The following is a 26,609-nucleotide window of genomic DNA, read 5'->3' on the forward strand; positions in this document are numbered from 1 at the left end:
TGACAGAAACCAAGACCAGGCTAGCTCAAAACGATCAGCGGTAGCGAGGCAGTGAGCTGAGGGGGGAACTGCTATCAGGATAATCAACAGAAAATATATTTTAAAAAACCCTTAAAAATCTAAAAAACAGCTAATTGTAAATTTTTCAGCTCCAATAAATCCGGGCCCTGAATGAGCGCTAAGCTCAAAATAAAACCTTAAATTGAGGTAAAATGCATTCATTCTTCTTATGTGAAGAAATAATATCTCTTAGAAAATTGCAAGAGGCCCAAATAAAGGTAAAGTTTTTGTTTTTGATTTTATCAAAATCATTGTTGCCCGTAGATGCTCAACAAAGAGGGAAAGACAAAGATGTGCGGAAGGTTTCTTTCTAAACCTGGACATGGCTACTACCTGAACACAAATTAACAAGTGAACTAGAAGTGAGAGCTAGGATGGGTTTAAAAGTTTTATCACAATATTTTGACACTTATGTGGTAATGAAAAAAAACTAAATTACTTTTTGTTTAGGTAACTAGACTAACTGTGACTGCATGACAGCGATCACAGCCCCGAACACACAAATACTGCTCTTGAAAAACATTCCCTTTTGTAATACGGTACACTTCTTTAGGTCACCAGTCATAAAAAAACAGCGCAGAGTATCTGCATTTAATTACATTTTCTAATGATGCAAACAATGAAGAAAACAGTAAAACTAACAACATGGACAGTGTTGTAGGGTTTAAACATTAACTGGAATTTATTGTGACGACGATAAATCTAAATAATATATCACGATAAATGATACAATAAATGACCACCACCCAATAAGCTCAGCAGGACATTTTACAGTTACATATACAACCTACATTTATTTATGTTCTCTCTCTTTTTTTGGTCAACATTTCACAAATAGTCATAGATGGCGCTACAGCACATCCTTCCACTTCAGCAGGGAGAGAAAACAAAATGCTGCAGAACATGAATTTGCTCGGTGCATTTGGTGATGCATTTGTTTGGGGTATTTTTGTCTCTCCAAACACGCAGTGGTTACTTTATTTAGCTCGCAAGAAAGAATAGCTAATGAGTGATGCGGCCTGGAAAAAATAAGCTTGCACAGGAATAGAGCAGAAATGTGTGTGTGTGTGTGTGTGTGTGTGTGTGTGTGTGTGTGTGTGTGTGTGTGTGTGCGTGTGTGTGAAATACAAGCCGAACCAGTTTCAGGGCAGTAAAAGAAAGTATGACAACCATCCGCAACATGTGCCACCTAATAATTAAAACTGAAACAGCAGGGTAATATTTAAGGTATATCCGATGCATCTGCCCCGGCATTTTTATTATTTTTTACCATCTATTTAATGAATCACTGACGGAGCATTCGGAACATGTGGAGTTCTTATGTTTCAAACAGAGGTCGCAGTACATCATACTCAGTGAAAACAGAACCATAAAAAAAGCTGCATGCGTGTGCTCTTGCTTAAACCACATCAAGGCGAGAGCTCGGCGATGCCTGACGGTGTTCAGCTGGTGAAATTTGTTGTGTCTGGGAGACACTGTGTGTACACACGTGTTGACTCAAAGAGAGAGAGAGACAGAGAGAGAGCGAGGGAGACAATTAACTGCAGACACGCTGATGGACACACACACACACACACACACACACACACACACACACACGTTTTCACGTTTTATTGCAGAGCACGCAGCACGCTAACGTAAACAGGCCGACCCGGCTGTGACTCAGTGCGCGAGGCATTTGGAGACCGTGGTTCGGTTACGCTTCGACTCAACAGCAGAAAGACTCGCGCGTTGTTATGGCGTCCAACGCGGAGCGAGTCCGATGAGTCCCGGACGGACGGAGGCGTTAAAAACATTGCAGACATGAACCAACCTTAAATTTTCGTCTTTAAGCTCTTTGCTCTTCCTCAGCTGACCAACTCAAGTTTATGTTTTAGTTATTAACAAGGACTCATAATGACAAGGGCTAAGAAAAGCTAGCAAATACACTCTGCAAGCTAACTAGAACCAACTGAATTAGATAAACAAAAACTTACAAACTAAAATTAAACTATAATGAAAAAACAAAATTATTGTAACCCTGCTAAATACTATAGATTTTAACACAGACTTTTATTAAAGGTTCAAACAAGCGTTTGAACTTTTCAAACCCTCTGATTGGGTTTCACTTCGACTAGCCCAGATAAAGCTTAATTAAGCAAGTCAAAAATCGGAAGCCTGATGAAAGCAATAATGCTGCTTCCACTGGAGAGCAAATGACCAACATGCAGCCAGATGGACAAGAAAAAAAACAAAAAACAAGCAGCCGCTGGGCATTTTCCCAACTCACCCAGAATGTCCTCACAAGAGGAGAAACACAAGCAGCTTTATTATTCCTGAATCTCAAGGCTTCTCAAAAGAAAGGTTAAATCAAACATGCTGGACATCTAAATACGGAGATTTTGCTCTAAAACACAACTCTTATGTTTATAGAGTTATTCAGATTGCTCTTTGATTCTGAATTTTCTCTAAAGTTTGAAAGGCTTTCACCATCGGAAACATCTCAAGTTAATGGATAAAACTCTATTGAATATTATCAAACCTTATAATTTATTGGACAAATCAACATGCCATTGTAAATTTTAATTGATTTTTAAAGTTATTAATTTATTCAGAATAAACTCTACCCTTCCTAAAACACATCAGTTGTCAGCTGGTGATTTTACAACAGGCTTAAGTCAGTTAATCAGAGAAATTCTGAGAACATTTGTATTTTTCCCCCATTTTTTTTATCAACTTGCTGCTACACATGTCTTTAGTTTTAATCTGCACAGCTGCAGGAACTCTTCAGAGTAGTGCTAACTATGTCGCATTGGCTCCTGGATGCCTCCTGACAGTCATGTGAGAGCGAGACTTTCAGCACCTAGCAAGAAAGCTATATAGCCATTTCATAAATGCGGCGCTATAGGGAACATGCAGAATTTGAGAATGCTTCTATCCTTCCTGAAGAGCTGCATTCCTGACAGTGCTGTTAGGATTTCTGGTCGTTAAAATAGGATGTTAAAGCTAGCTTAAAATGCTAACTCTGCCTTTCCTTTCAAGTTTCAACATACTCAGTTTTAAAGGGAGCGACCCACTGGTCAACGTTACTTTTGCACAGCGTACAGCTAATGGGCATTCAAAGCAAGAAAGCCATTAGAAATATCTTGAACATTGCTGATTTGGTCTTAAATGATTTGAGTTATGTCTTCACTATGCTAACAAGTTTGGCTAAGGCCTGGTAACAAGCTGTTCATTTGATTTGGATTTGTTTGAGCAAAGGTTGCAACGGGGCTGTAGGTCACATAATTCGTGATGTGGAAAAAGTGTCTATTGAATCAATTTCAATATAGCCAAAAACTGCCTCATTTTAACCAAAAATCTGAGTTTTTTTTTTTTTAAATCTGTGAATTTGTTTTTGTAATTTCAATGTACTCCGCACATGTCTGTGCCTTTTCCTTAAAACGTTAGAATGAATACGTCCACCATACTGTGTGAACTGAGAGACTTGACGCATAGGAAGGCAGGCTCAGAAATCCCAAAGCAAATCCCAATCTGCAAGCAGTGATAATAATAATAATAATAATAATAATAATAATAATAATAAAAAATCCCTACAGGGTCCCGCTACGCCAAAGGAAGCAGGGAGTCGTGTTGTGGTCGGCCAACGTCAGGGTTTGGATGTGCAGCCGTCCCCCAGTCCATTAGTCAGCTTTCGTGGGTGCGTAACACGGTGCGGCGCTCTGGGAAGCATGAATCGTGTTTGGCCCAATGCCTTCAGTGTGGAGGTGAGGAAGGCTGACTGGCTTGTGTTTGATCTCTACATTAACCTCCTTCGATGCCCGTCTGTCATCAAGCAGGAGTTTGTTTTCATTGGGCGAATCGGGAGAAGAGGGTCTCTATTGTGAATGTAGGAAAGCTAAAGAAAAGGCAAGTAGAGTTCAAAGGCCAACTGCGCCGCGTGAAATCTAATCGCTTTAATTGTTATTAGAATAAATAAAAAAAACTCCCAAACACATTATTGCGTAACCGTGGCAGCAGCGGCGGCCCTAACAGCCAGATGGTTTGTATTTCAGTGAGTCAGTGTGATATCTCGCAGGCTAAACACCACACTGTATTTGCCTAAGGCGGCGGCAAAACGTGTGTTTTCTTAAACTGATACATCATCAAAACAAAGACAAGCGATCCGGCCCTGATTGGCACGTTGAGCGTAAACACTCCCGGCCGGGCTGAGGGCCGGGGCGGGTCAGGTGCTGTTAGCTTTGGCTGCTGTTCCGAAAAAAAAAACATTCGGCGCTGATAAGGAAAACTGGTTGGCTGGAGTGGAGTTGGGCCCAGAGGAGGATAAAAAAGAAAAAGAAAGAAATGCCCTCGATTGATGCTCAAAATCTTTTTTTTTTTTGAATCCTGACAGAAAGCAGATTTTTCCCCAATATTAAGGACGCTTTGTTGACAGAAGAAAGCCACAAATTACAACGGTGGCAGACTGGATGGAGAGGCAAGTCTCTACATCCAGTGCCTGGTACAGGGTTGCTTTGTCCATGGGTTGCCATGGCAACCACACATCTCAATGGTCTTCGTTGGGATTTTATGGAATAGAGAGACAAAACGTAGGGCGTAATTGTGGAGTGGAAGCAAAACTGGCACAACGGAAAACCTACCAAGAGGCGGCGGCCCACCAGGGTCCGTTAGATCCGACAGTTTCCAGCCCAAAAACGACGCAAAACTGAGACAACTTAAAAAAAAAAAAAACAGTCCAAATCTCCACCTGTAATTAAATCCAAGCTGATAGCACTATAATGTTTACATAAATGACAACTACTTTGAAAATAAATTTCCTTTAAGCTTTCTAAACATCCACCAAATATTGTGAAAAGCAAACAATTCATTGAAACTTGTGGTTTTAAGGTTGTAAAATGTGTTTATGGGGCGATCACTGAATAAAACCAAAAATGAATAAAAGTTGTAAGCAGCACTTAGTGGCTGTAGCACCTCAGTCGGGCTGCAACTAATGATTATTCTAGTAATCGATTATTCTGACGATTAATCGGGTAAAAAAATGCATCTTAGTCAACATTTTTTTGATATAACCTTTTCAGCAGTTTTGATACAGTATTCCTAACATTAAAATATGCAAATAAATAATTCCTTTTTTAAATAAGTAAATGAACATTTTATTGCCTAAAATCCAGCATTTGTTAAGTGAATTTGAACATGTTGGATATCATAAATGGTTGGATATCATATATGCCACATGTCTGTATATAAATATAGCACAGTTTTGTTTAATTGCTGTTCTGAATACGTTATATTTTCCAGCAAATTGTCAGTTTTTCAGTCTGTGTGCTGTATTCTTTCTGACAGATGGAAAAATCGAAGAAAGCCAAATCCAATCAACAGCATGTGGCTACGATAGTTAGGTTCGTTAAAACCAGAACCCAGAAAAATTCTTCCAGCTGAGCCACAGGTGGCCGCTGCCAGAAGCATCCAATCCAAAAGACCAAGGCGTTGGTCGGTTCCCATCCAGATGACGTCTGCACAGCTTTACTCAAACAAACACAAATCACTCCAAGTCCGGTCCCGCTCCATCGGGGGGCCAGACTGTCCCGTCTCGGAGCGGCCCTGATCACTCACTCCGCCTCAACTGTCATCCTGTAACGTAAACCCGCTGACAAGCAGCTTGCCAAAAATTCAGAGTTAAACTTGCCCCTCCACCCCTTCCAGTGATTTCAAGATAACAAACATGAACTCTGCTGGAACAATGCAGGGCACCAACCTGTGGATAAAGAGCGTTTCTGCAGCACTTTTCCGCATTTATTTTATCCACGTAACAAAAGCAAATGAAAGGTTCATTAAAAGCAGATAATCATAAGGAAGCGGCACAGAGAGACCGATAAGTCAACGACGTTCCACCAGAGGAATGGGTGATAAATCAGGTTGCATTTGGTTTCTGCTTTGCATGCGGCGTAACAGACAAAGCAGAAAACCGGGACTCGGTCCCAGATGTTCATCAACAGTGTGGTTTAAAAGTCCAGTAATGTAGCACAGCAGGGTGCTAATTATTCCTAAACTACTCATTTATTGTAGCTGAACCGGTTTGATAGAAATGCCAATAGCGGCGTTTGTGATTAGGAATGCGTGTGTGTGCGCATGTGTAATAAGGCATAAGGCTTGCGGTGCCGGAGGGCCAACAGTCAGAAACGAGACGACCCGGCTGTCGGCACGCACCGGATTGGCAGTTTTGTGATCTCCACTGACAGTTTACACACTCATTTACTGCTCTCTTCGCTCAGGTTTCAGCTAAGAGCAACTAGCCAGAGCACATCAACTTTTCAGCACGAAGGAGACAAGATCTGACAGCTACAGCGATACAAGCTAGCCGATCAACAATCATCTCCTTGCAGCATCATCATTTATGTTCCCTCTCCCAGGCATTTTCTGTCTCGCTTCTGAACAAAACACACACAGATTTACAAATGGTCTGAAAGATAATGGCACTTCACGAGCATAAAACACAGGGATTCACAAAACAGCTCATGCTTTGTCACTGTACAGCTGCAGTGTGTTTTATTGGGATTTAAATGAAGTTGTACACTGGACTGGAAGGACACCATGAAATCCCTGAAAATGTAAAAAGTAGAATTAATACCGAGTCGCTAGTAACTTTGTACATCTGGGATTTTGGCTCATTCTTATTCGGAAAAAAGTTCAAAATCAGTCAGACTGAAGACAGAATCTCTGTGGACATCAGTTTCACGTCTCGTTAAGGACGCTCGGTTGGTTTTAGGTCAGCACTTTTTAACGTGAACATGCACTACTCTACCTCCGGAAACATGGGGAAAGTGGAACGTGAGTGTGCAGAAGCTGTAATCAACTCTTTGATTATGTCATTTTGTACGTCTACCTTAGCGCAACCAGTTTCTCTGAAATCTCTCGGTATACTTGCTCGTTGCAGGTGGCCCGTCGTGAACTTTGGTACAATTCGTGTGAATATGTGAATGCCAAACGGACCGGAGACCGCTCTAACAGCAGGAAGTGGACTATAGTGCAGGGCATTCTGGGTAAATACAACCAAAACAAATGCGGGCGTCAGATGCTAGTGGGAGAAATGGCTCGTGGTATTTTACCAAAGACAAAAGAAAAATCCTACATCCGCTAACATCTGACTCCACTCCATTTGTGTTTACAGGTTATAAAGAAGAAAGTTGCGTTCAGTGTCTTCTTTTGAGGTTTTTGTGATGAGTGCTTTAGTAGTTCTTGGTGCAGCACCACCTCAGGTGAGGAGGGGAACAGGTTGCTCAAGGCGTTTGGATCATGTGACACAGTGAGGTGTGAAAATTTAACATATGTTCCAATTTCTGTCCCCAATCAGAGTCTACTGGACTATCAGGTGGGGGAAAAAAACTCAAACTCAAGACTTTGAATGAATTAACTACAACAACATTTAATTTCCCTTTGGGATAAATAAAGTATTTCTGAATTGAATTGAAAACAACCAACGAAACCTGTACAGTCTTGACAGAAAACCTGACAAGCTCACAAGAGTTACGGTGAAAAGCGGCTAACAGCTGGTCATCACCGTCGTAGTCATCATCTGAAGGCAACTGGTTGTGTTTTTTATTTAGAAGCATCAGCGTTAAGGGGGTTGAAAGATTGAGACCACCGAGTTCAGACTAAATGTGTTACCAAAGCCAAGCTGAAGTTAACTGGGCTCCCTTTCTACCTGAACTATTTGCCTTTAAGAAAGCTAATCTGACGTAGCTGCATATTTACAGAAGAAAGGTATAAATTTATTATTAAGAACAGGAAAAGCTCCTAGCTTAGGAGCATTTATTTTCGTAGCATGGCAATGCTAAAACACGCTTTCAGGAACGTTTAGACGACAACATTAACAGAACGCCTCTTTGTTCCTTCTGTAGCAACAGATTTTCCTCCCCAAACGTTTTGTTGTGTTTTTCTTCCTATGTCAGCGTGGCAGCCTTTGATGCTAGTGCTCTTTATCAGCGGCTGCCACCAGAAGGGCACCTGCCCTGACTTTACACATCAAAGTAAGTCCGAAACCTCTCCTATCTGTCTCTGATTGCGCTGCAGCCGACCCAGAGCGCATCACTATTCAGGAAGTCGTTCGTTCTGACACACCAAGCTCAGCTACGGCAGCCGTTCCTTTGAAACGGAGACAAGAGAGGCGGTTTGGCCCCTTTGCTCCACCGGCCCAATTTATCACAAACATAAAAGCGTTTCTGAGAGGAGTGCAAGCCATACAGTGATAGCGATGCATCAAGTGACATCAGTGTGTGTCAAAATGCTGGAGGCAAACAAGTTCAAATCAGTCCATACGTTAGAGCAGGAGGCGAGTAAAGTCAAGAAAAGCAAGAAAAGTAAGAAAAGAAAAACCAAAAAAAAGGGAAAAGTGAAAAAGGGGAAAAGAAAGGAAAGTGTGAAATACGTTAAGGAAAACAAAAAAAAGTCTTTAGAAAAAAAGAAGAGAAAAGCTAAAGTAAAGCAAAGGATATGAATAGATAGCAAAGGACAAACAAGATAAAATAAAACAAGGAGAGAAAAGAGGGTAAATAGTACAGTAAAACAATAGGACACAAAGAACAGTTAAGAAAGGAAAGAAAAATAAAAGGAAAAGTAAAGACCAAAGAGAAAGTAAAGGAAAAGGAAAAAGTTATGAAAACAAGACAAGAAATGGAAGTAAGAATGAAAAGTATTGATAAAAGAAAAAACAAATCAAGAAAAATGTAAACAAACTAGATAAAGTAAAGGTTAGAATAACATAGAAGAGGAAAGAAAAGCTAAATAAAATAGGTAAAAATAAGGAACTGAAAACAGTGAAACTGTAGAGCAAAATAGAGAAAAACATGAAGGAGAGCTAATCCTGAACCTGCTCCAGCTTGAAGATGTGTTGGTTGAAGTAATGTTGGAGGCGCTCGTTAGCGAAGTTGATGCAAAACTGCTCGAAGCTGTTGTTTTCGTAATCCTCGAAGCCGAAGATGTCCAGCACTCCTATGGAGAGGATCTGCAGGAAAAAAATAAAAATAAAAAAATGAAAGAATAAAAACAAACAGATCAGGCATTTTTTAACTTATAGAGTTTGGTAGAATATGTTCCAGCACTGCAAACATCAGAGAAATTTATGGTGCTTTATGATCGTCTGGTGCATTTTTATTTGGATGATTTTAATGGTGGATTTCTTTCTTCTTTTTTTTCTACTCTATTCTTTACGGCCCCCGCTCTGCAGTTTGCTCTCTGGACGTCGGATAGACTCACGCAGTCATTCATCACTCCCACCTCTGGGAGGCAGTCACTGGGAGAAGGCCTTTAATTATGAAATGGACTACATAAGCTGTTTCCAATTTAATTTCACTTACTTTAATTCTATCTGTCCATGTTTTATTTCTCTCTCGAGGCCAGTTTTTGTTTTTTTAAACCAAAAACAAGCCAACACAGGTTGAACATATAAACTCAACAAGAGAACCGTGACCTTGACACAAAGTGCAACCTCATTGGCTCCAGATAAACAAACGCACGCACGCACGCACACAGATGATGTCAGTGCACACACACTAAACTGTAGGGAGTAAAATGAACTGAGGAGAACTTGATGCCATCTGCCCAAATGCCCCTGGCACAGACTGATGAATGTACACACGCACGCACACCCCCCCCACACACACACTTTCTAATTTGTTAGATGCTCCCACTGGGCACGACTTGCCGGCTGCCAATCCAATATGCAAACTGCAAAGAGAATGACGAAAAACCAGAGAAATATAACGCCGACAGACAGGAGGACCAAACAACCAGGCTGACATCTAAATGCTTCTCCATCAATATGTTAGACTGATTTTACAGGACAAAACACAACTACGTCCTATTACACAAACGCTGCAACGTGACATTACACGCACAAGATCCCGCCCCCCCAGCTGTCAAGTTGTCAAGGCGCTAAATCTTAAATGTGTGTGTGATATATAAAAGAAATATGGACGCATTGATTGTGACTAATTGTCGCAAGTTTTACTTTAAAAAAAATAAGCATACGGAGAAGGAAGTAGGTTAGCTATGCTAGCTTGACTTTGACAAATGTAACAAGTAAATGTGCTGCAGAACTCAGTATTTTTCAGTTCAGTTAGGAAAGAGAAAAGAAAAAAGGCGACGCTACACAACAAAGTTAAACATTTTCATCTTTTATCAAGATGCCCAGAGAAAGGAAGACGAATGGGAACTTATTTGGGCAAGAGTTACGACAAAAAAATTTATCATTTTTGTTAATTATCGACTTCGGGAAATTTGTTGTAATTTTTAAAGAAAAACGTTTTATTTTTATTTAAATCTGTTTTTAAGTTTTAAAATGAAGATGAAGTTAAAAAACTTTTGCAGAAAAGAAGTTAGAAACTTTTTTTTTCTGTGGGATGTTGAAATTGGGGCCGGATTGCTAGAATATATATTTAAAACAATATCATTAGTATTTTTAATATAATTCATGGAAATTCTATTTATTTCATGAAAAACTTAATTTGTTATGGAATTTATATTCAAAGCATTAGCTGATTCTTTATAATTTTAAACCAGAGTTATTAAGAGCCACAAGTTGCAGACCTCTGAAGCAAAACTTCAGAGGTCTGAAAGGTTTTGCTTATGATTCTTATGTAAAAGCTCAGTGGGTTCATCTCATTTTACTTCCTGCATCAATTATCCATGTTCCAGAGAACAATGAGAAGCACGTCGCCTACATCAACGTAAAGTGTTGGACAAAGTAACTTCACGGTTCCACTTCTGTTCCAGGTCTGATTCTGTAGTTATGCATTCGCACACACCATCAGGAGGCGTCGGTTTTTGAGCCCACCTTGGAGCTGTCCTCCAGGTCCTTGTTGTTGAGCAGGGCGTGGTTCGTCCTGAACACGATCCAGTCAAACAGCGCGCTGTACAGAGACTTGGCCATCGAGTCTCTCACTGTGTTGGCCTAAAAACAGATTCATGAGGTTAGTTTCTGTCAAACAGGAAGGAACGCACAGTGTTGAATGACTTTGTTTGAAAATGTAAAGTTCTCAGCAACAAAAAGTCAGTATTGGCTAAAAAAAACTCCAGGAGTTAAATCACAAATCTTGATCTTTGACAGGCCGGTCATAATAACAAATCTTATTGGATGATAAATTGTCTAATAAATTATTGCAATAAACAATTACATTGTCCTTTTTTGAGACCATTTCCAACTAATAATAATAATAATAATAATAATAATAATGGCATATCAATGTGAGTACACCCTCTTAAAGATTAAAAAACCTCAATGTCTAAAGAACATTTAACACTGGGAAACACTTTAAATATCCAAAATAAATAAAACAACACTAACTAAGAAGATTGATAAAGTCTTTGCAACCAAAAAATACAATCCAGCTTTGACAGGGAAAACAGGCAAAAGTGGCAGGTACTGCAAACTAATTAACTACTTCGTACCGGGTGTTAAATGTTTGCAGTGTTTCTCAAAATGGCGGCTTTTCAATCTCATTTTAACTTATCATGCGATTTATTGATTCATTGCTTATTGTGACAAGCTTCGTCTTTGATTTACCAAACCAAATGCTCTGCACTTCAACATTATTGGTCCTTAATAAACTGGAACGTTTCCCAACATTAACACCCTACTATAATTTACCCTGCTAGCTAGCTCCAGACATCCACATTCCCACAGCAAACCATAAAGCTTTGTCACCGTAATGTTTCTCTTATATGATGAATCGACTGATCCATTCATTCCTTTTGAGGGCTGACTTTCCACAGCACCTCTGTGCTGACAGAAGAACACAGAGATCAGCTGTGCAACCAAGAAAATACTTTTTATTCAGATCTGTTCACAAGAAACGGCCAGTCTGAGAGATCAGGTACACACAGAAATGGAAACAAAGACGCTCATCTGATCCAGCCCATGTTTTCTTTCTCTTCTCTGGAAGTGAATCAGTGGGACTCAAACCTTGCAGGAACGCGAGGAAGAAATGTCCCAGTGAGTCAACCGACGGGACCGAACGATGGAAAGAAACGGTGTGAGAAAAGAAATTTACCGTCAGACCAGTGGTCATTATTTCATGGGTAACAACAGATGATTAAACAAAGTCTTTTGGCCCACTCTGGCACATTTACTTTACTGGTTTATTAATGTACACGTTTCCTATTAGAAGTAGTTAACTGATAGCAACCCCCCCCCAAAAAAACAGATCCAAATTTTCTGAAATGCTAAACAAATGTAAAAAGTAGGACAGTAAAATATTCGAGTATCTTTCCTTTCAGTCACGATTTGCTGTTCTATATAGTCTTGGCTTAAATGCATAGATCATAATATTTATGTCTCTATATCGTATTCGTGTTACTTGTTTTGTTCCAGAGAGAATCACCAGATCTGTCTAACCTTTATTTACCAAACTTTACAGAATGTCAACAATGTTCTCATTTCCAAACTTTGACAAAACATTTCTGCAAAACAAATATCAAAAATCCTACTTTCGGTAGCATTAGCATTAGAACGAGTCAAATCTGGTGTTCACAAGGTTCAATCAGATTAATATTTATGGTTTTTATAAATGTTTATTTTTTTAAAAGAAGTTCTCTTTTTTCTGGCACTGTATCTTGTTTTATTGAAAAAGCCTGAAATGTAAGATAAACCACATCAAGAAGTGTGAGAAACAGAGAGCTTATTTAAAAATAATCTTCAAATAACTATTCTTATATTTGTCAAAACTTTACAAATATGAGAAAGTCAACAGACCTTTACCAATTAAAACATTTTTTCTTTAGTTAGCGTTAGCACCAGGACGAGTTAAATCCGGCATCCCTCAGGGCTCATTTCTGCTTCATTCAGATTTTAATTCATGGTTTTCTAAAGGTTTTATAAAAACATAAAAATGAAAGTTTCCCCATTTCCTCGAAGTGGACAAACTCACCCCAATGACTTGGAGTTTGTCTAAAGTGGGGAACCTGACATGTAGGATAAAACACGTCTAGAATTAAGTGGAACTTTGAACAACAGAGACGGCTCTTTTAACGTCTCTGTAAGATGAATAAAAAATTATTTTTTTTTATTGCTTACTGCAGCTCCGCTGAAGCTCCAGTGCAGGTGATCCAACTTTCAATGACTCCCAGACAAGAGCAGTCAGCTGTCATGATGAAGTAAAACTGCACTCTTAAGAGCCGTCTCTTCACTCCTGCATTATTGATCGCTTCAGATATTTTTAGTCGACGTCTCTGAACCAACACAGTTATGCAAGATCATTATAAATAATTTAATGCTTCAAAAACCGAACTGCGTTCTGGATGCCACAGTGGGACTGCCAGGTTGATAGATTGGATGTGGCATGCTCACTGAGCATGTACCATCGCTGTGTTTCGCTGTGTAATTTAATTATTCAACACATTGGGAACAGCCGAGAACCAGGAAGTAAAACGGCTGGAAACAAACGGGTTTTGCTAAAGGGCCACCCAAGAAACGTACAGAACATTAAAAACAAAAACAAAAACACAGGACTCTGTCAGACACGACTGTAACCTGGAATGGTTGTAGCCGGTAAACCAGCTCCTGCTGGTATTTGTAATTATATGGCTCTCGCAGGGGAAGTCATTTGTCTCTGTCTCTGTTTCCACCCTTTTCTTTTTCCTCTGTCTGAAAGTCACAGGGGGTGTTGAGCAGCAGCATGAGTTCCCTCTGCACGTGGCCTGGAGGCCAGACGGTTTGGGCTCGCTTTGCTTAGAGGAGGGCGATGCAGACTGAAAGCTTTATCACGATATTTTGTGGCATGACTGTGATAACGAAAAAAGTGACAATAAAAAAACATTTATTACTTCTTTTTTAGGCAACTGCCTTCCTCCTTTATGTAATGCGCTTCTTTAAGACACCAGTCATGTAAAATAATGTGATTTGTAAATTCTTCTAATCATGTTGTCAAATTCATTGATGCTTTCATTGACCAAACAATGGAGTAAATAGTACAAATAATACAAATAACAGCAATCGTTTTTGTGGGTTTAAAATGTCACAATAAAATCCAATTTATTGACTCTTATGATGAGAAATTTATCTCGATAAACGATACAATGAAATCCCACCCATGAATCGCCACAAGATTGTTCATTTGTTAAGTAATTAGTCAGAAAACTTATAACTGTGTAAAAAAGTGAAACATAGATCACAGTTACTGGTTTTCCAAAGATTATATGTAATTTTAAAACCAGTATTTCAGAAACAAGAGCCGTCAAGTCGAGCCTGCTAGATACAGGAAGTACTTCTGTCTATGGATGTTGCCGCCACTCTGTACGGCTGAAGGCAAATGACAGATTTTTCCTTCAGCTGAAACACTTCCAATCAAAGTGAACTTTTGAAGCAAAGACCATATTTTAAAAACATAGCTGAGCTTCATGGAAGCAAAGAAGTTGGGAGAACGTGGGAGTTTCTGACGCTTACCACAGAGCGCTTGTAAACACCTAAACAAGATGCCGGTTTGCTAGGTCTAAAATGACATTTCCCATGAAAAATCCACAAATATCTTCACTTTACGAACTACAGTCTGAGAGGTAAACTTTGCCATCACTCCGATTGTCTCTGTTAGCCATTAATTTCTAAGTTTGTCGGTACACACTAGACATGGTGACTGCTTGGCAACTTTCTGCTGCGTTTTAGGCTGATTTTTGCTCGATTTGTTTTCCCACGCCGCATACCTTCACTTAGCCTCCAAGAAAAGGTTAAACCAAGTTTCCAATCCCAGTCATGATTATTGATCGTCTGATGACTTTAGGCATGCAGGAAGATAAATATACTTAGATGGGAGCAGAAACACATTTAGTTTGTGGTTGACTTCTTATAAAACGACGTGAAAAGATTATCCTGTTTTCACACATGAATGTTAGAGATTTGCTCTCCACTCATGTCTTCCTAGCTGAAGCTAAAGACAGTTAGATCTTAAAAATAAGAACAAGATGCACAGGAAGAGGCAGGAAGTGATGCAAACGGTCTGTGGTTGGAATCGCCTTCAGTTCTTCACAGGAACTCTAATGCAGTTGACAGAGCGCCTCGATAACTATTACTATACTGACATTAAGAGTGTCTTTTAACGGATCCACCCAAGCTCACACCATCATGGCAGATGAACTACTGTGGTCAAACACTGTAATACACCTGTGATGTTTCACAGGATATCTGTTTGAAGCTGGCAGGAAAATTACCGATTCAGAGGAAAAATTACATTCTGATGCATCATCTCTCTCTCTCTCATTGAAGGCTGCAGAAAATGAAATATTCTCTCAACTAAACAGGATTTTCATACCTGGCTGCCATGGCGATGTGCGCTCAGAATAACTAAGTGTGGATAAACACTTTTTTGCCAGTAAAAGTATGAAAATGTTGCTGTATCAGCATGATGTTGTCTGGTAAATTAAGATGTAAACTCTACTCTTATCTCAAACACATCGTTAAGAATTAATTTATCAAATATTAAGGTTTTAAAATCTATTAAATTAATTAAAATATTTGTAATTTGGCCTTCAACATGTTAATCACAGGTCTTAAATTTTCCTGTAGCAGAACTGTTTAATATAACATATTCTCATACATGTAATTTTTAATTTTTTCCCGCAGGACTTTTCTGTCAAGCAAAACTTTGGCTCATGTGTACACATGTTTACTGGCTCTGTGACACGATGTGGTTGTGGCTAAAGGTAACTAGCTGCTAACATACCTCTGGTATATTAGCAATAAAGCTAGCTAGAGAGCTGGTTAGCTGAGCTGCATCTGTTATGGGCAAGTGTAAAGTTTTAAAACAGTCTTGCGACAAAATTTTTGCACTAAGCAAACATTCTGAGCATCTTACGACAACGCTGGCTAACGACGTTAAAGCTAGCATCTGGCATGTAGCTTCTACAAAGCTAAAGGAATATTACTTCTTTTTCTTTTTAAAAAATTCCAGTATTTATTCATCTAAAATACTTAGCTTACTTAAATTTTGAAGACGTTTTAAATAACTGGAGTTCTGACCAGCAAAGGTAATTGAGGAGTCAAGTCCATCTGCCCATCTTCCTACACAGAGAAAGAAAAATAATCTCCAAAGTGCTACGAGAGACTTATGTCAAAGATTTCAGCGTGACGTTTGCATCTGGAGTAAAGATGAATTTATTTGAAGTCTTTATATTTAACACAGCTGCTTGTTAAAATGTATAGAGAGTCCCGAACTGAGACAGGACGGTTTAGCCTACTTGACAGCAGGCCTCCTGATCGATTCAGCCAGTTTCAAACTTCTTGGCTAAAGTTTGGGAAACGCCGAGCTCTGCTGAGGTTCATGTGCTCACACTCTAGACACTCCTGTCCAAATCTCCCTGAGACAATGTGGGTGGATGGGACAGCTGCCTAACACACTTTCTCAAACATTCTTATCCAAGTAGGAAGAAATTATTTCTGAGAAGAGTCCACAACTGTTGCCAGGTTCCTTTTTTTTTCTCCCCCCACGTTTCCTTTGTATAAAAACAGGCGTGTTATGGATTCCACAGGTGGCCTCCACTCGCTCCCACGGCCCTTGGTCAAGCTGGGGCAAACTTTAACTTTCGTTACTCGTGAAGTGAATTTCATCTCTTCGTCAGGACCAGTTTGAACGTCTGTTTTAATGTAATCGGTCTTCTGTGTATGGTCTGATTCGTGGAAGTTGGCCTCTTTTCACTTTGGGGGGATTTTATACACAATGATTGTATTATCAACAAGGAGATGCAGTTTCCTCTTTGCACTCCAGATTATCCAGAGTCCTGGTTTCTTCTTATGCTCTCCCTATAGGATCCAGGCCCCTGGAGAAATACCTTGATTTCAGTCTGACTAGATTTTCGTTTTACTGCCGAGTATGCCGACAAGCTAAATATGGCTCCTCATCCAGCCATGTTGCCATTGCCTAATTGAAGGGAGTCTCTGTGTCGCATTCTATTTATTCCCCAAGGAAACAAAAGGTCAAAATGTTAGTCATGCTAACCTTAAAGCACTAATCAAAAACATTAGTTCTGCTATTGCTAAAGCCCTAAACCTGGAAGCTAACGCTAAAGCACCAACTTTGATTCACATTTTATCGGCCTTTGAATGGTTATATCTTTAATGCCTTTAGATATTGTATTCGTGTATGTTTGATTTTATTTCTGTATATTTCTTTTTTGAAATAATGTTACTGGGAGGGAAAAAAGAGAGAGAATATGATAAGAGGAAACAGAGTCATCATCCCCTTCAAAGTAAGAGCAAAAATATAAACATCTGGCTACTTGAAGAATTGATAACAGTTGATAAGCAAAACTTTAATGCAAATGTCGAACTTTATTCAAATGAAAGTTTTCAGAAATTAATGCTTTGGAAATTTGTGTTTAGAGGAAGTCAAGTGCGCTAAACAGTTTCAAAGTTAGCAAAAGTGCTAAGTGAAACATTAGCTCTGCTGTTAGCGCATTAGCAGAAGAGTGCCCACCACTGTTTACTACGAATCAGAAATTCATTGAAACTCCAACTGCACTGCAGAAGTAAAACACAGGATTAAAAATTACCAATATTTTTCACTATAACTAAGAACAAAATTATTTTTTCTACATTTTTCAGCTTGAGACTTAGTGTAATGATGCAATGTTAGTGCATTTATTACAAACCTAATTACATATCTTTACAAGGGGCGCTAATGAATATGACCAGCAATCTAAAAAAAAGACCACTGTTCTTGTATTTTTTTTTTGTTATTATTAATTTTGCCTCTCTGTATCACTCGCTCTACTTTCTAGCCAACACCCTCACCATGAGAACCTTTCTCACAAGAGGCCTCGGTACAAAGTTTATCAAAGAGGCCACTCACAGACACGGAGTACAGAAGGTCACATTTCTGATTAAATCGTCGGTGCCTCTGCTACGCGCCGCTTTGGAAAAAGTGAATTTGTGTGCGACCGACGGAGACGGAGAGAGAGACAGACATGCTGAACAAGAATCTGGTTTCTGGCTTCTGTGCTGTATATTCCAGTGGAGGTTGCACATTCCTAAGAAAAGAGCACATGACTATGGCGAGGTGTGTGTGTGCGTGCGCATGTGTGGGTGTGTGTGTGCGTGCGTGTGTGTGTAGTGGGGGGATGATAGGGGAAACTATTGTTGAGCTAAATTGTAGCTGGGATGGCTAACAGGCAATCTACATGTAATGTCTCCTTCCTCAGACAAAAGACCCAGCAGCCACAAACAGGAGCTCAGGTTCTCCGTCTTCAGACCGCTTAGCAGCAGAAGGATAAACGGAGAGAGCTGAACGTTAATGTCCAGTGATAATCAACCAAGGCACCCAGGAGGTTTAATACTGCACAGACTGCGGGTCCACAGGGCTGGTGTGTTTAGGAACACCACCGCTGCTTTACTCCACAGGAAACAGGAAGTTGCAGAGGAAGAGACCCCCATCAAAGAGACCGAGAGAGGCAGCGGGGGCCGGGGGAATGCCACAACAAAACTCCTCAGACAAGCAGCAAGTCTTTGACACACCGACTACTAATCTCCCCTACTCATAATGAAATGTTGCCACATTTAAACACTTTTCGGTTCTTGGTGGTGATGCTAGGAATGTGGTGCGCCGCCATGACGGCGCACCACATGGGGCTGCTGCGTTCACAGAAAGAATCACCTCTGCCAGTTTGTAGGGAACGATGAGCCTCTCTCCGACGGTCACCGTCTTCCTGGTCGTCAGGGCTTCAAGTAGCATTTCCTCTTTCACCTAGAAAACAAACAGTGATGAATAAAAACAAGCCCTGACTTTAATATGTTCTAATTGGATTTGATAAGACAGAACATAAAGCAGCATGTAATAGTTCACCATTTACAGCTGCGAGTCTTTTGGTGTACATTTCTAAATGCTTTGATATAAACCAGATGTGGACTACTTATGATCCGGTGTCCAGCGGGATTTTTAGATGTTTCCCTTCTTCAATTCCTGAAAACAGAGGCTGAATTCACACCGGTTCTTTTTAGTTCACTTTAATCAATTTGCAGTTCGATTGCCTAGAAAGTCCTGTTTGTTTGGTGAGGTGTGAACGGGTAACCGAACTGATGCAGACCGAAACAAAGAACTCTGGATCCGCCTATGCCCAAGTCTCTGTCCGGTTGAAGTGAACCTCTGGTGCGGTTCAAATGCATATGTGAACGGAAGCAGATCAGAATCCACTCCAGAAGCAGGAAGTGGGCTGCAGCGCAAGGCATTCTGGGTAAATACAACCAAAGATCTAAGTCTAGAGCTGGTGAGAGAAACGGTTCATGGTCATTTTAAAAGACAAAAGAGAAATCCGACAACCACTGAAATCTGATGCTGCTTCATTTTTGTTTACATTTTCTGAAGAAGGAAGTTGTGCTCAGCTTCTTCGTCATTTCTTTCAGTGGTTCTAGGTGCAGCGCAACCACAGGGGAAAGGGGGTGAACAGATTTTTCAAAGGAATTGAATCATTTGACTCAGTGAAAGAAAACCACACCAGCTGAAGATATAACAAATGTTGTGACCGAGTTTACTGGACCATCAGGTGTGAAAACACCCAGGTTCTCCCATCTGACCTCTGCGACGTGGTCAGTAACAGCTAAACAGTGATTCTCTTTTAGCTTTAAGTTTTTATCATGTCTCTATCACTTTGTGATTTTGATATAAATTGCCCTCAAAGGGAGTTCTTTCCATATCAGTCACCATCGCGTTGGAGGTCGTTAAGGGTCACGTTAACGACCCTCAACCCAAACCCGAGCCACAGCGCTTCCATCTAACGCCGCTGACCGAGATTAGCCTGTGAGCACTGCTCTGTGCGCACGTAGGACAATTGAATGTGGTCTGTGGTGGACTGGGCCCTAACGACGGGGGCTACAGCGGGAGCAGCAGATGTCACCGCACACGTCTCCTCTATCGGCAGGGATTATGGGAGAGAGACCAACAGTTGCTGCTGCTCAGCCTCCGTGTGTTTGTGTGGACTCATCTCTGATGTTTTCATGTAAGAAACGGAGTGCGTTTGCATTTTATTTAACACCTTTAGGTGTCCATTTTGGTGAAGGGTTTTGATAGGGACAGAAGTGGGTTGAGGACACTGGAGGAGTGTGTGTGTGCGTGGGGGTGTGTGTGTGTGTGTGTGTGTGTGTAGTGAGTAAATCACAGGGGGTGGTATAATCAGACTTCGTTTCACACTGCCTGGTAATCCCTCGGTTAGGAGCAAAGCCTATTCTGCTTGCCGGTGATTGGTCTTTAGACGCTACGTTTCCGAGTTTTTGTTGCCTGGTAACAGGCTTAGCGTTCGGCCATCATCACCGCCCTAAAAGCTCAACACTCACGAGTTTTACATCTCTGGTTTGGAGGTTTTGTTTCAAGTCTTTCCAAAGTCTTTTGAACTCCTTGAATCAGGAGCAACCCTATATCTTACGGATGCTACGTGTCACTGCTCTGGTTTTCACTCTGCACTGAAACCCTTTTTGCCAATCAGTCAACTTCAAACCTCGGATCAGGTTTGACAGCCATCCGTCGGCCCACACGAGCCACACTTCCTCTTCCAGATTTGCCTCCACAGGAAGCAGGAAGTCCAAGTCAACTCCATTTACCTCAATTCTTACTCTTTCAGAAAGGAAAAAAAAGTCCCCTAGTTCACATCCGCTTGACGCATTGAACCAAAACGGACGACTCGTGAGTTGTAAGTTGCAGAAAACAGCAATTTCTGTTGTCGTTCTAGTCAACTTTTCATGAATCATAGTTCAAAGAAAAGTATTAGCTTTGTTTTAACTTCTGATGTTTTTCTTTTTGTTCCACTAATAAATGTTTCCAGATAATCATATTTTAATATAAGACAAATGTCACCTGAGTGAAAAGAAAATGTAGTTTTAATTTATAAAAAAGGAAAAAGGAAATCCAAACCAAGCAGGCTCTTGCTGCGAAAGCAAACCCAATACCTGCAGTACTGTTGACTGTAGTCAACAATTGTCTTAAAACATCCCTTCTGCAAAAAATACCTTACAAAACAAATAAAAAGAAAGCCTCCCTCCTGACTCTATGTCTTCATAATGCATCTGCAAGCGTCGTCTCCTCAATGGTTGCTCAAAGCGATGGGCCTTTGCCTCAGTGCGGGTTGACAGACGTCTAAATAAGCTGGAAATTAAAACACCGGCCGCTGAGCATGTGGCCGGCATGTGGCTCGGCTTACGTCAACGCCACTCTGGATCTCCGGAGACAGAGAAAGAGTGGGGGGTCAGAGAGTCCAGTCTGGATGCTGGGACCCTGGCATGCTCTCCGCAGTCATAACATCCCCGCGGCGATGTTGACAGGCAACGCTCGGTACGCTGCTTTGTTTGGGACTCGACGAGCGCGTCCGGCTAACGGCTGCAGTCGGCGTGTGCGTGCGCGGTCTGATCTCAGCGTCTCCGTAGCCCGCCACAGAGACGTGTAAACACTGCGCGGCCCGTCGGGCCGGGCCAGGAGCTGTTTTTTCCGTCCTGTGGGCAGATAACAGGTCTGCAGCAGACTAAACTCACACAGCAGACTGATTAGCTCACAGAAAACACGGTTGCTAAACTGAAACTCATCAGGTTTAGGAAAAACAACAGAAAGGGATGAAAGGAAGCGGATAAAACAAACGGAGAGAAAGAGGAGCCTGAGACCTGAGACTCTTTCAGGAACAGCGGGACTGGCGCCTTTTAACGTCAGGAGTTAGCTTTACATCTACAACCTCATTATGAGGCGAGAGGAAGAAAGGAACTTCACCTGAACGTTTGCTCTTAGAAAGAAAAATGGCACGTGCTGAGGAAGTGATGGCTGCACTTTTCCAGGAACGCAAAGCTTTAGAGCAGCACTTACACTGCTTGATGGTCGTCACATTACGACCACAAACACGGATCAACAAAATAAAATCTAGAAAGCGTTTCATGCAGTCACATTCAACCTAGAGCTTGGAGATTATTGTTCATTTTTGGTTACTTAAAGCCTTTTTTCTCCATTCTTCCTGTAAGAACACGATTTTTTCTGCTAATATCAGGATTGTATCCTTGTTGCAGCCTGGTCCTAATACTCCTTTGCACAACTCACAGAAAGGGGTGACTGAAATAAAAGCCCTGATTTAAAAATATTTTCCATCATTTGTACTTTCTTTTTTAGAACCCCCTTGAACCCTCACAGAGAATAAAAATCTAGCCTGGTATGAAAACATGAAGAGATTTAAGTTTTATGCCATACCGCCCAGTCCTGATTCAGCCTCCTTTACTCTGATACCCCTAAATAAAGTCACATGTAACTTGCATGGCTTCAGAAGTCACCTAATTAGAAATCCAACTGAGAATACATTTAGTACAATATTAGAAAAATGCATAGCTTTTTGGATAGTTTTGGTGTAATTAGTGTTGGTGTTTTTAGCAAACAGACGTTTTATTTATGGATGATTAATCGTTTACAAAATTAGTTGATTATTTAATTAATTACAATCAATCATTTAAATTCCATCTTAAAGTAATCTATAATCAGTGCTCAAACACAGGCGCTGATAGCATGTTAGCAGCTGCTATCAGCGCCTGATGCTTTCAACAAGTGGAGTCAAAGATAAGCTTGATGTTCGGCTGCAGCCGTCTGAAAACAACCCGAACTTTAACAACGTTTTGTCAAATCCCTGGATGTTTAGACGGCTCTCTGGGACTTGAAGCACCTCTTCATCTCTGCTGTCAACAGCTTCGTTATTTAAAAAAACTAAAAAACTAACATTTTCAAGTGGTAAAATCACATTCAAGCAGTGTTCAACAACTGCAGCAGAGAAGAGGTTAAACGCTTTCAGATCAGACTTTTAGGAAGGGCAGCAGCCCAGGGTGCCAATTTTTTAGGGGGCACCAACAATTAAAAAAAAATTTAATGAATGCATGTTTTGAAAACATTTTTCTTCATATCAAACTCATGGACAGATATAAGGTGAGTTGTATTAATATTTTGAGATCTTTATGAAGAATTTTTTTTTCTTTGATTTCTTTGGGCAATTTCTTTAGGAACATCAGAGTTAATGGCTAAAGGATGTGTTAAACTTACTATTCATCAGTTCATACCTATTGATGTAATTTGCTTTTGTAAGAGAATTTTTCTTTAGTGATTAAGGCACCAAAACCGGCTCAAGGAAAAATTCTTATAAATCCGGTTCTGGGTGTTACAGCAAACACAGCAGTGACACAAATAAGTTTCTTGTGCATCTGGAATGTTTCTGAAACAGTGACTTTCCTAACACTATGAAGTAAACAAACATTTCCAATCTGCGTTTGCTGACCTCCAGCAGCTCTGAGACGATGGGCAGCCCCTCCGGGTTACAGATGTCGATGGAGTCGTCCCTGTAGGTCTTCTTCTTGTAACGGATGTTCCCCAGGTGCAGGATGGCGGACAGCAGGGAGAAAATCCTGACAAGAAATACGCCATTTTGTTATCGCTTGCAGATCGTTCCCAGCCCACCCGTCCCGCTGAGGTATTGACGTGAGTCGAGGAGAGGCCGTAAATTAAGCGACACAGGCTGATAGAAACGTATGGGAGGGTTACGGGTTGATTTAATATCCTAGAGGATCAAGCGGGGGACACGCCTCGGTCTTACTGTTTACGAGTGGACGGTAGGAACCCGACCATCTCCATGGCCAGCTGCAGACGCTCAAAGTCATGCTTCAGGTCTTCTCCCTCCACGGTGAAACAGTCCTGCTGGTGTCGGGAGGAAACATGCAAAGACAAAAGAACAGAAGAAGACAGAGACAGAAATCAGCATCAGCAGTATTTGAAAAAAAAAAAAAAAAACCTGAGTTGGGCATTTATTTTATCGTGTATCATTTATTGTGATAAATTTCTTATTGCGATAAGAACTTTTATTTATCGTTAGGATGAATTCCACGTAATATTTAAATCCCTCAAAACTGTCTGTTTTGTTGGGATTGTAAGGTTTACTACTTTTTCCAGTGTTTGTTCATGGAAAAAGTTTGAAAATATGATTAAACGCAGTCACTGTGTGCAGTTTAGTGAGGCAACTCCTGCTTCTTTATGTGAATGGTGTTCTAGAGAAGTGCATTACACATGGATATGTTGTGGGGTAATGACTGCAGCGTCATGCAGTCACCAGCTGCGTTTCCATTACAAATGTGCTCAAAAATTTGTCAGCATGTCGAAAAACACAATTATGGTTTTTAAATGAAATGAGAAGCAAGGCTGGGCTGCACAGTGGCGCAGTTGGTAGAGCTGTTGCCTTGCAGCAAGAAGGTTCTGAGTTCGATTCCCGGCCCCGGTCTTTCTGCATGGAGTTTGCATGTTCTCCCTGTGCATGCGTGGGTTTTCTCCGGGTACTCCGGTTTCCTCCCACAGTCCAAAAACATGACTGTCAGGTTAATTGGCCTCTCCAAATTCCCCCTAGGCGTGAGTGTGTGTGTGCATGGTTGTTTGTCCTGTGTGTCTCTGCGTTGCCCTGTGACAGACTGGCGACCTGTCCAGGGTGTACCCCGCCTCTCGCCCGGAACGTTAGCTGGAGATGGGCACCAGCAACCCTCCCGACCCCACCGAGGGACAAGGGTGTCAAGAAGATGGATGGATGGATGGATGGATGGATGGATGGATGGATGGATGGAGAAGCAAGGTTGAAATCACATATGAACAAGTCGTGGCGTCATCATCCCACTACTTCCTGTCATCTTCTTTGTCATTTCCGCCAGTAGTAACATCCAGTTGTTGGATCGTGAAAACTTTTTATCAAAAATTGCAGCATTTCCGTTATTTTGGTAATTCCAATTTGTGGAATTATATGGTCAATGGAAATGCAGCTAAGGTTACCTAAGAAAGAAGTAATAAATAATTGTTATTACTTTCATTGTTAGCATAAAATATCATGATAAAACTTTACGTCCATATCACCCACTCCTAAAAACAACACAATTGAAAACTAATCACAATCAGCAATACTAGCTACGAATCATTTATAATCATTTATCCATGTGTTCAAAACTTTGTCCATATTCTGCGAATGTTGAAATACTTTTTGCAACGTTGGAATTCCATTAAATAACAATTAAAATCACATGTAAATAAGTTTGGTCCACGCCGTCATCCTCCTACCACTTCTCCATCTTTTCAGCCAGTAGCAACATCCTCTGCTGATTGTGAAAACTTTTTATCAAATGTTTTTTTCGAAATTGCCATGTTTCCATTAAGCAGATTTATTTTCATTGTTCCAATTTGCACAATTATGTGATCAAAAGTAATAGTTATCATTTTTATCGTTATATTACCACAAAATATCCTGATAAAACTTTAAGTTCATATTGCCCACTCCTGAAAACAACGTAGTTCAACATTCATCACAACCAGCAGTCAGTTGATCGACGTGCGTAGCCTTGACAGCAAACGGCTGAACCAGCATGTCACAATGTCAAGGAAAACATATCATTTCCATAGTTCATCTCATCTGCAGAGCAGCAAGCCACAGCTGCACAAAGTGGGGGAAACCCTGGATGGTGAACACGAGCGCATTCCTGGGCAATCATGAGACTCTGATATCATACAGTCTTTGTTACCAGGGTTGAGATGGAGGAGAGACGCCATCCGTCACATCCTGAGCAATGTCTGAGGAGTACACAGATCCAGGAAGTGTCCTCATGCAGCGTCTCCTCAGGCCCTCTGCTCGGTCAGCTTCTCCCTGCTCCCAATAGCGAGCCTCTCCCGGGCTGTAATTAGCACATACCACAGCGACCGGACGCCGACGGAAGACACGGGAACCTATAATCCACACTCTGGAACCCTCTTCCACACGTTACTCTCCAGCACTCCTTTCCCTCTCCTCCATTGTTTTTCTTTGTCCCACAACGACTGGAGGGTCTAGAGGGGTGGGGGGGGGGTAGATTCTCCGGTTAGCTTCTCTGGTTGCAACAAAAGGTCTGCCGAGGCTTCTGGCGAAACGGCAGGACCCAGAAAAGACGAGTTTTATAGCCGCCGCCGGTTATTTTTGACCTCAAACACCCCGAATGGCACAATGTGATACATTGATGGAAGTTCAGAAAATAAAGAGATCAGTTTTGGCAGCCTCAAGGGAATACTTTGGTTAAAAACCAACATTTTAGCTATTTGGTTTAAAAAAAAAAAAAAAAGAAGAGTACAGAACTGACAAGAGTCTTGTTTTAAGCAAAAATATTATTGAGACAGACTCTGTTATTCCTACTCATTATATATAATTTAGTGTCAGTAAAACAAGTATACATTGCTTATTAGCCGATCACAGTGATATGGCAGCATGAGATCTACATCTATAGAGCCTCGCAGCGGTTTTCACACCCCTTGAACATTTTTGAAATATTCCATATCACCAACATACGGAAATGTTTTAGATTAGGATTTTATGTGACAATGAATCAAAGGGAATGATTCATTGTGAAGTGGAAGAGAATTTAAATATAGTTTAATACATTTACAACAACCAATTCCACCGTTGTCAGCTGCAGTCACGCTGGAAGTCTTCAGGAAGTTGCCGGATTGAAGTTTTTCGCCATTCATCTTTGTTTGGTGAACATTGGTAAACATCAAGTTTTCAAGTCTTGCCACAATGCCCAGTTGAAACAGGTCTGG

General features: G+C 40.8%; 1 protein-coding gene across 20 annotated transcripts in view; it reads right to left on the reverse strand.

Moving 5' to 3' along the window:
• The window catches only part of LOC103465968 (unconventional myosin-IXAb-like), a 143,819-nt gene that overhangs the window by 31,145 nt on the left and 86,065 nt on the right, over positions 1 to 26,609 (reverse strand). For 16 of the 20 annotated variants that reach the window (XM_081607776.1, XM_008411207.3, XM_017305260.2 and 13 more), the window contains 5 exons: positions 23,611 to 23,711; positions 23,296 to 23,422; positions 18,672 to 18,761; positions 10,871 to 10,987; positions 8,906 to 9,040 (listed from right to left, as the gene is read on the reverse strand). In XM_081607776.1, coding sequence (XP_081463902.1) covers positions 8,906 to 9,040; positions 10,871 to 10,987; positions 18,672 to 18,761; positions 23,296 to 23,422; positions 23,611 to 23,711 — 570 coding nt within the window. The remainder of the gene's footprint in view (positions 1 to 8,905; positions 9,041 to 10,870; positions 10,988 to 18,671; positions 18,762 to 23,295; positions 23,423 to 23,610; positions 23,712 to 26,609) is intronic. The other 4 variants (XM_017305261.2, XM_017305266.2, XM_017305267.2 and 1 more) reach the window with 1 other exon arrangement.

This window comes from Poecilia reticulata, chromosome 6 (assembly GCF_904066995.2).
Source record: "Poecilia reticulata chromosome 6, P_reticulata-male-v2, whole genome shotgun sequence".
In the NCBI taxonomy this organism is placed as follows: Eukaryota; Metazoa; Chordata; class Actinopteri; order Cyprinodontiformes; family Poeciliidae; genus Poecilia; species Poecilia reticulata.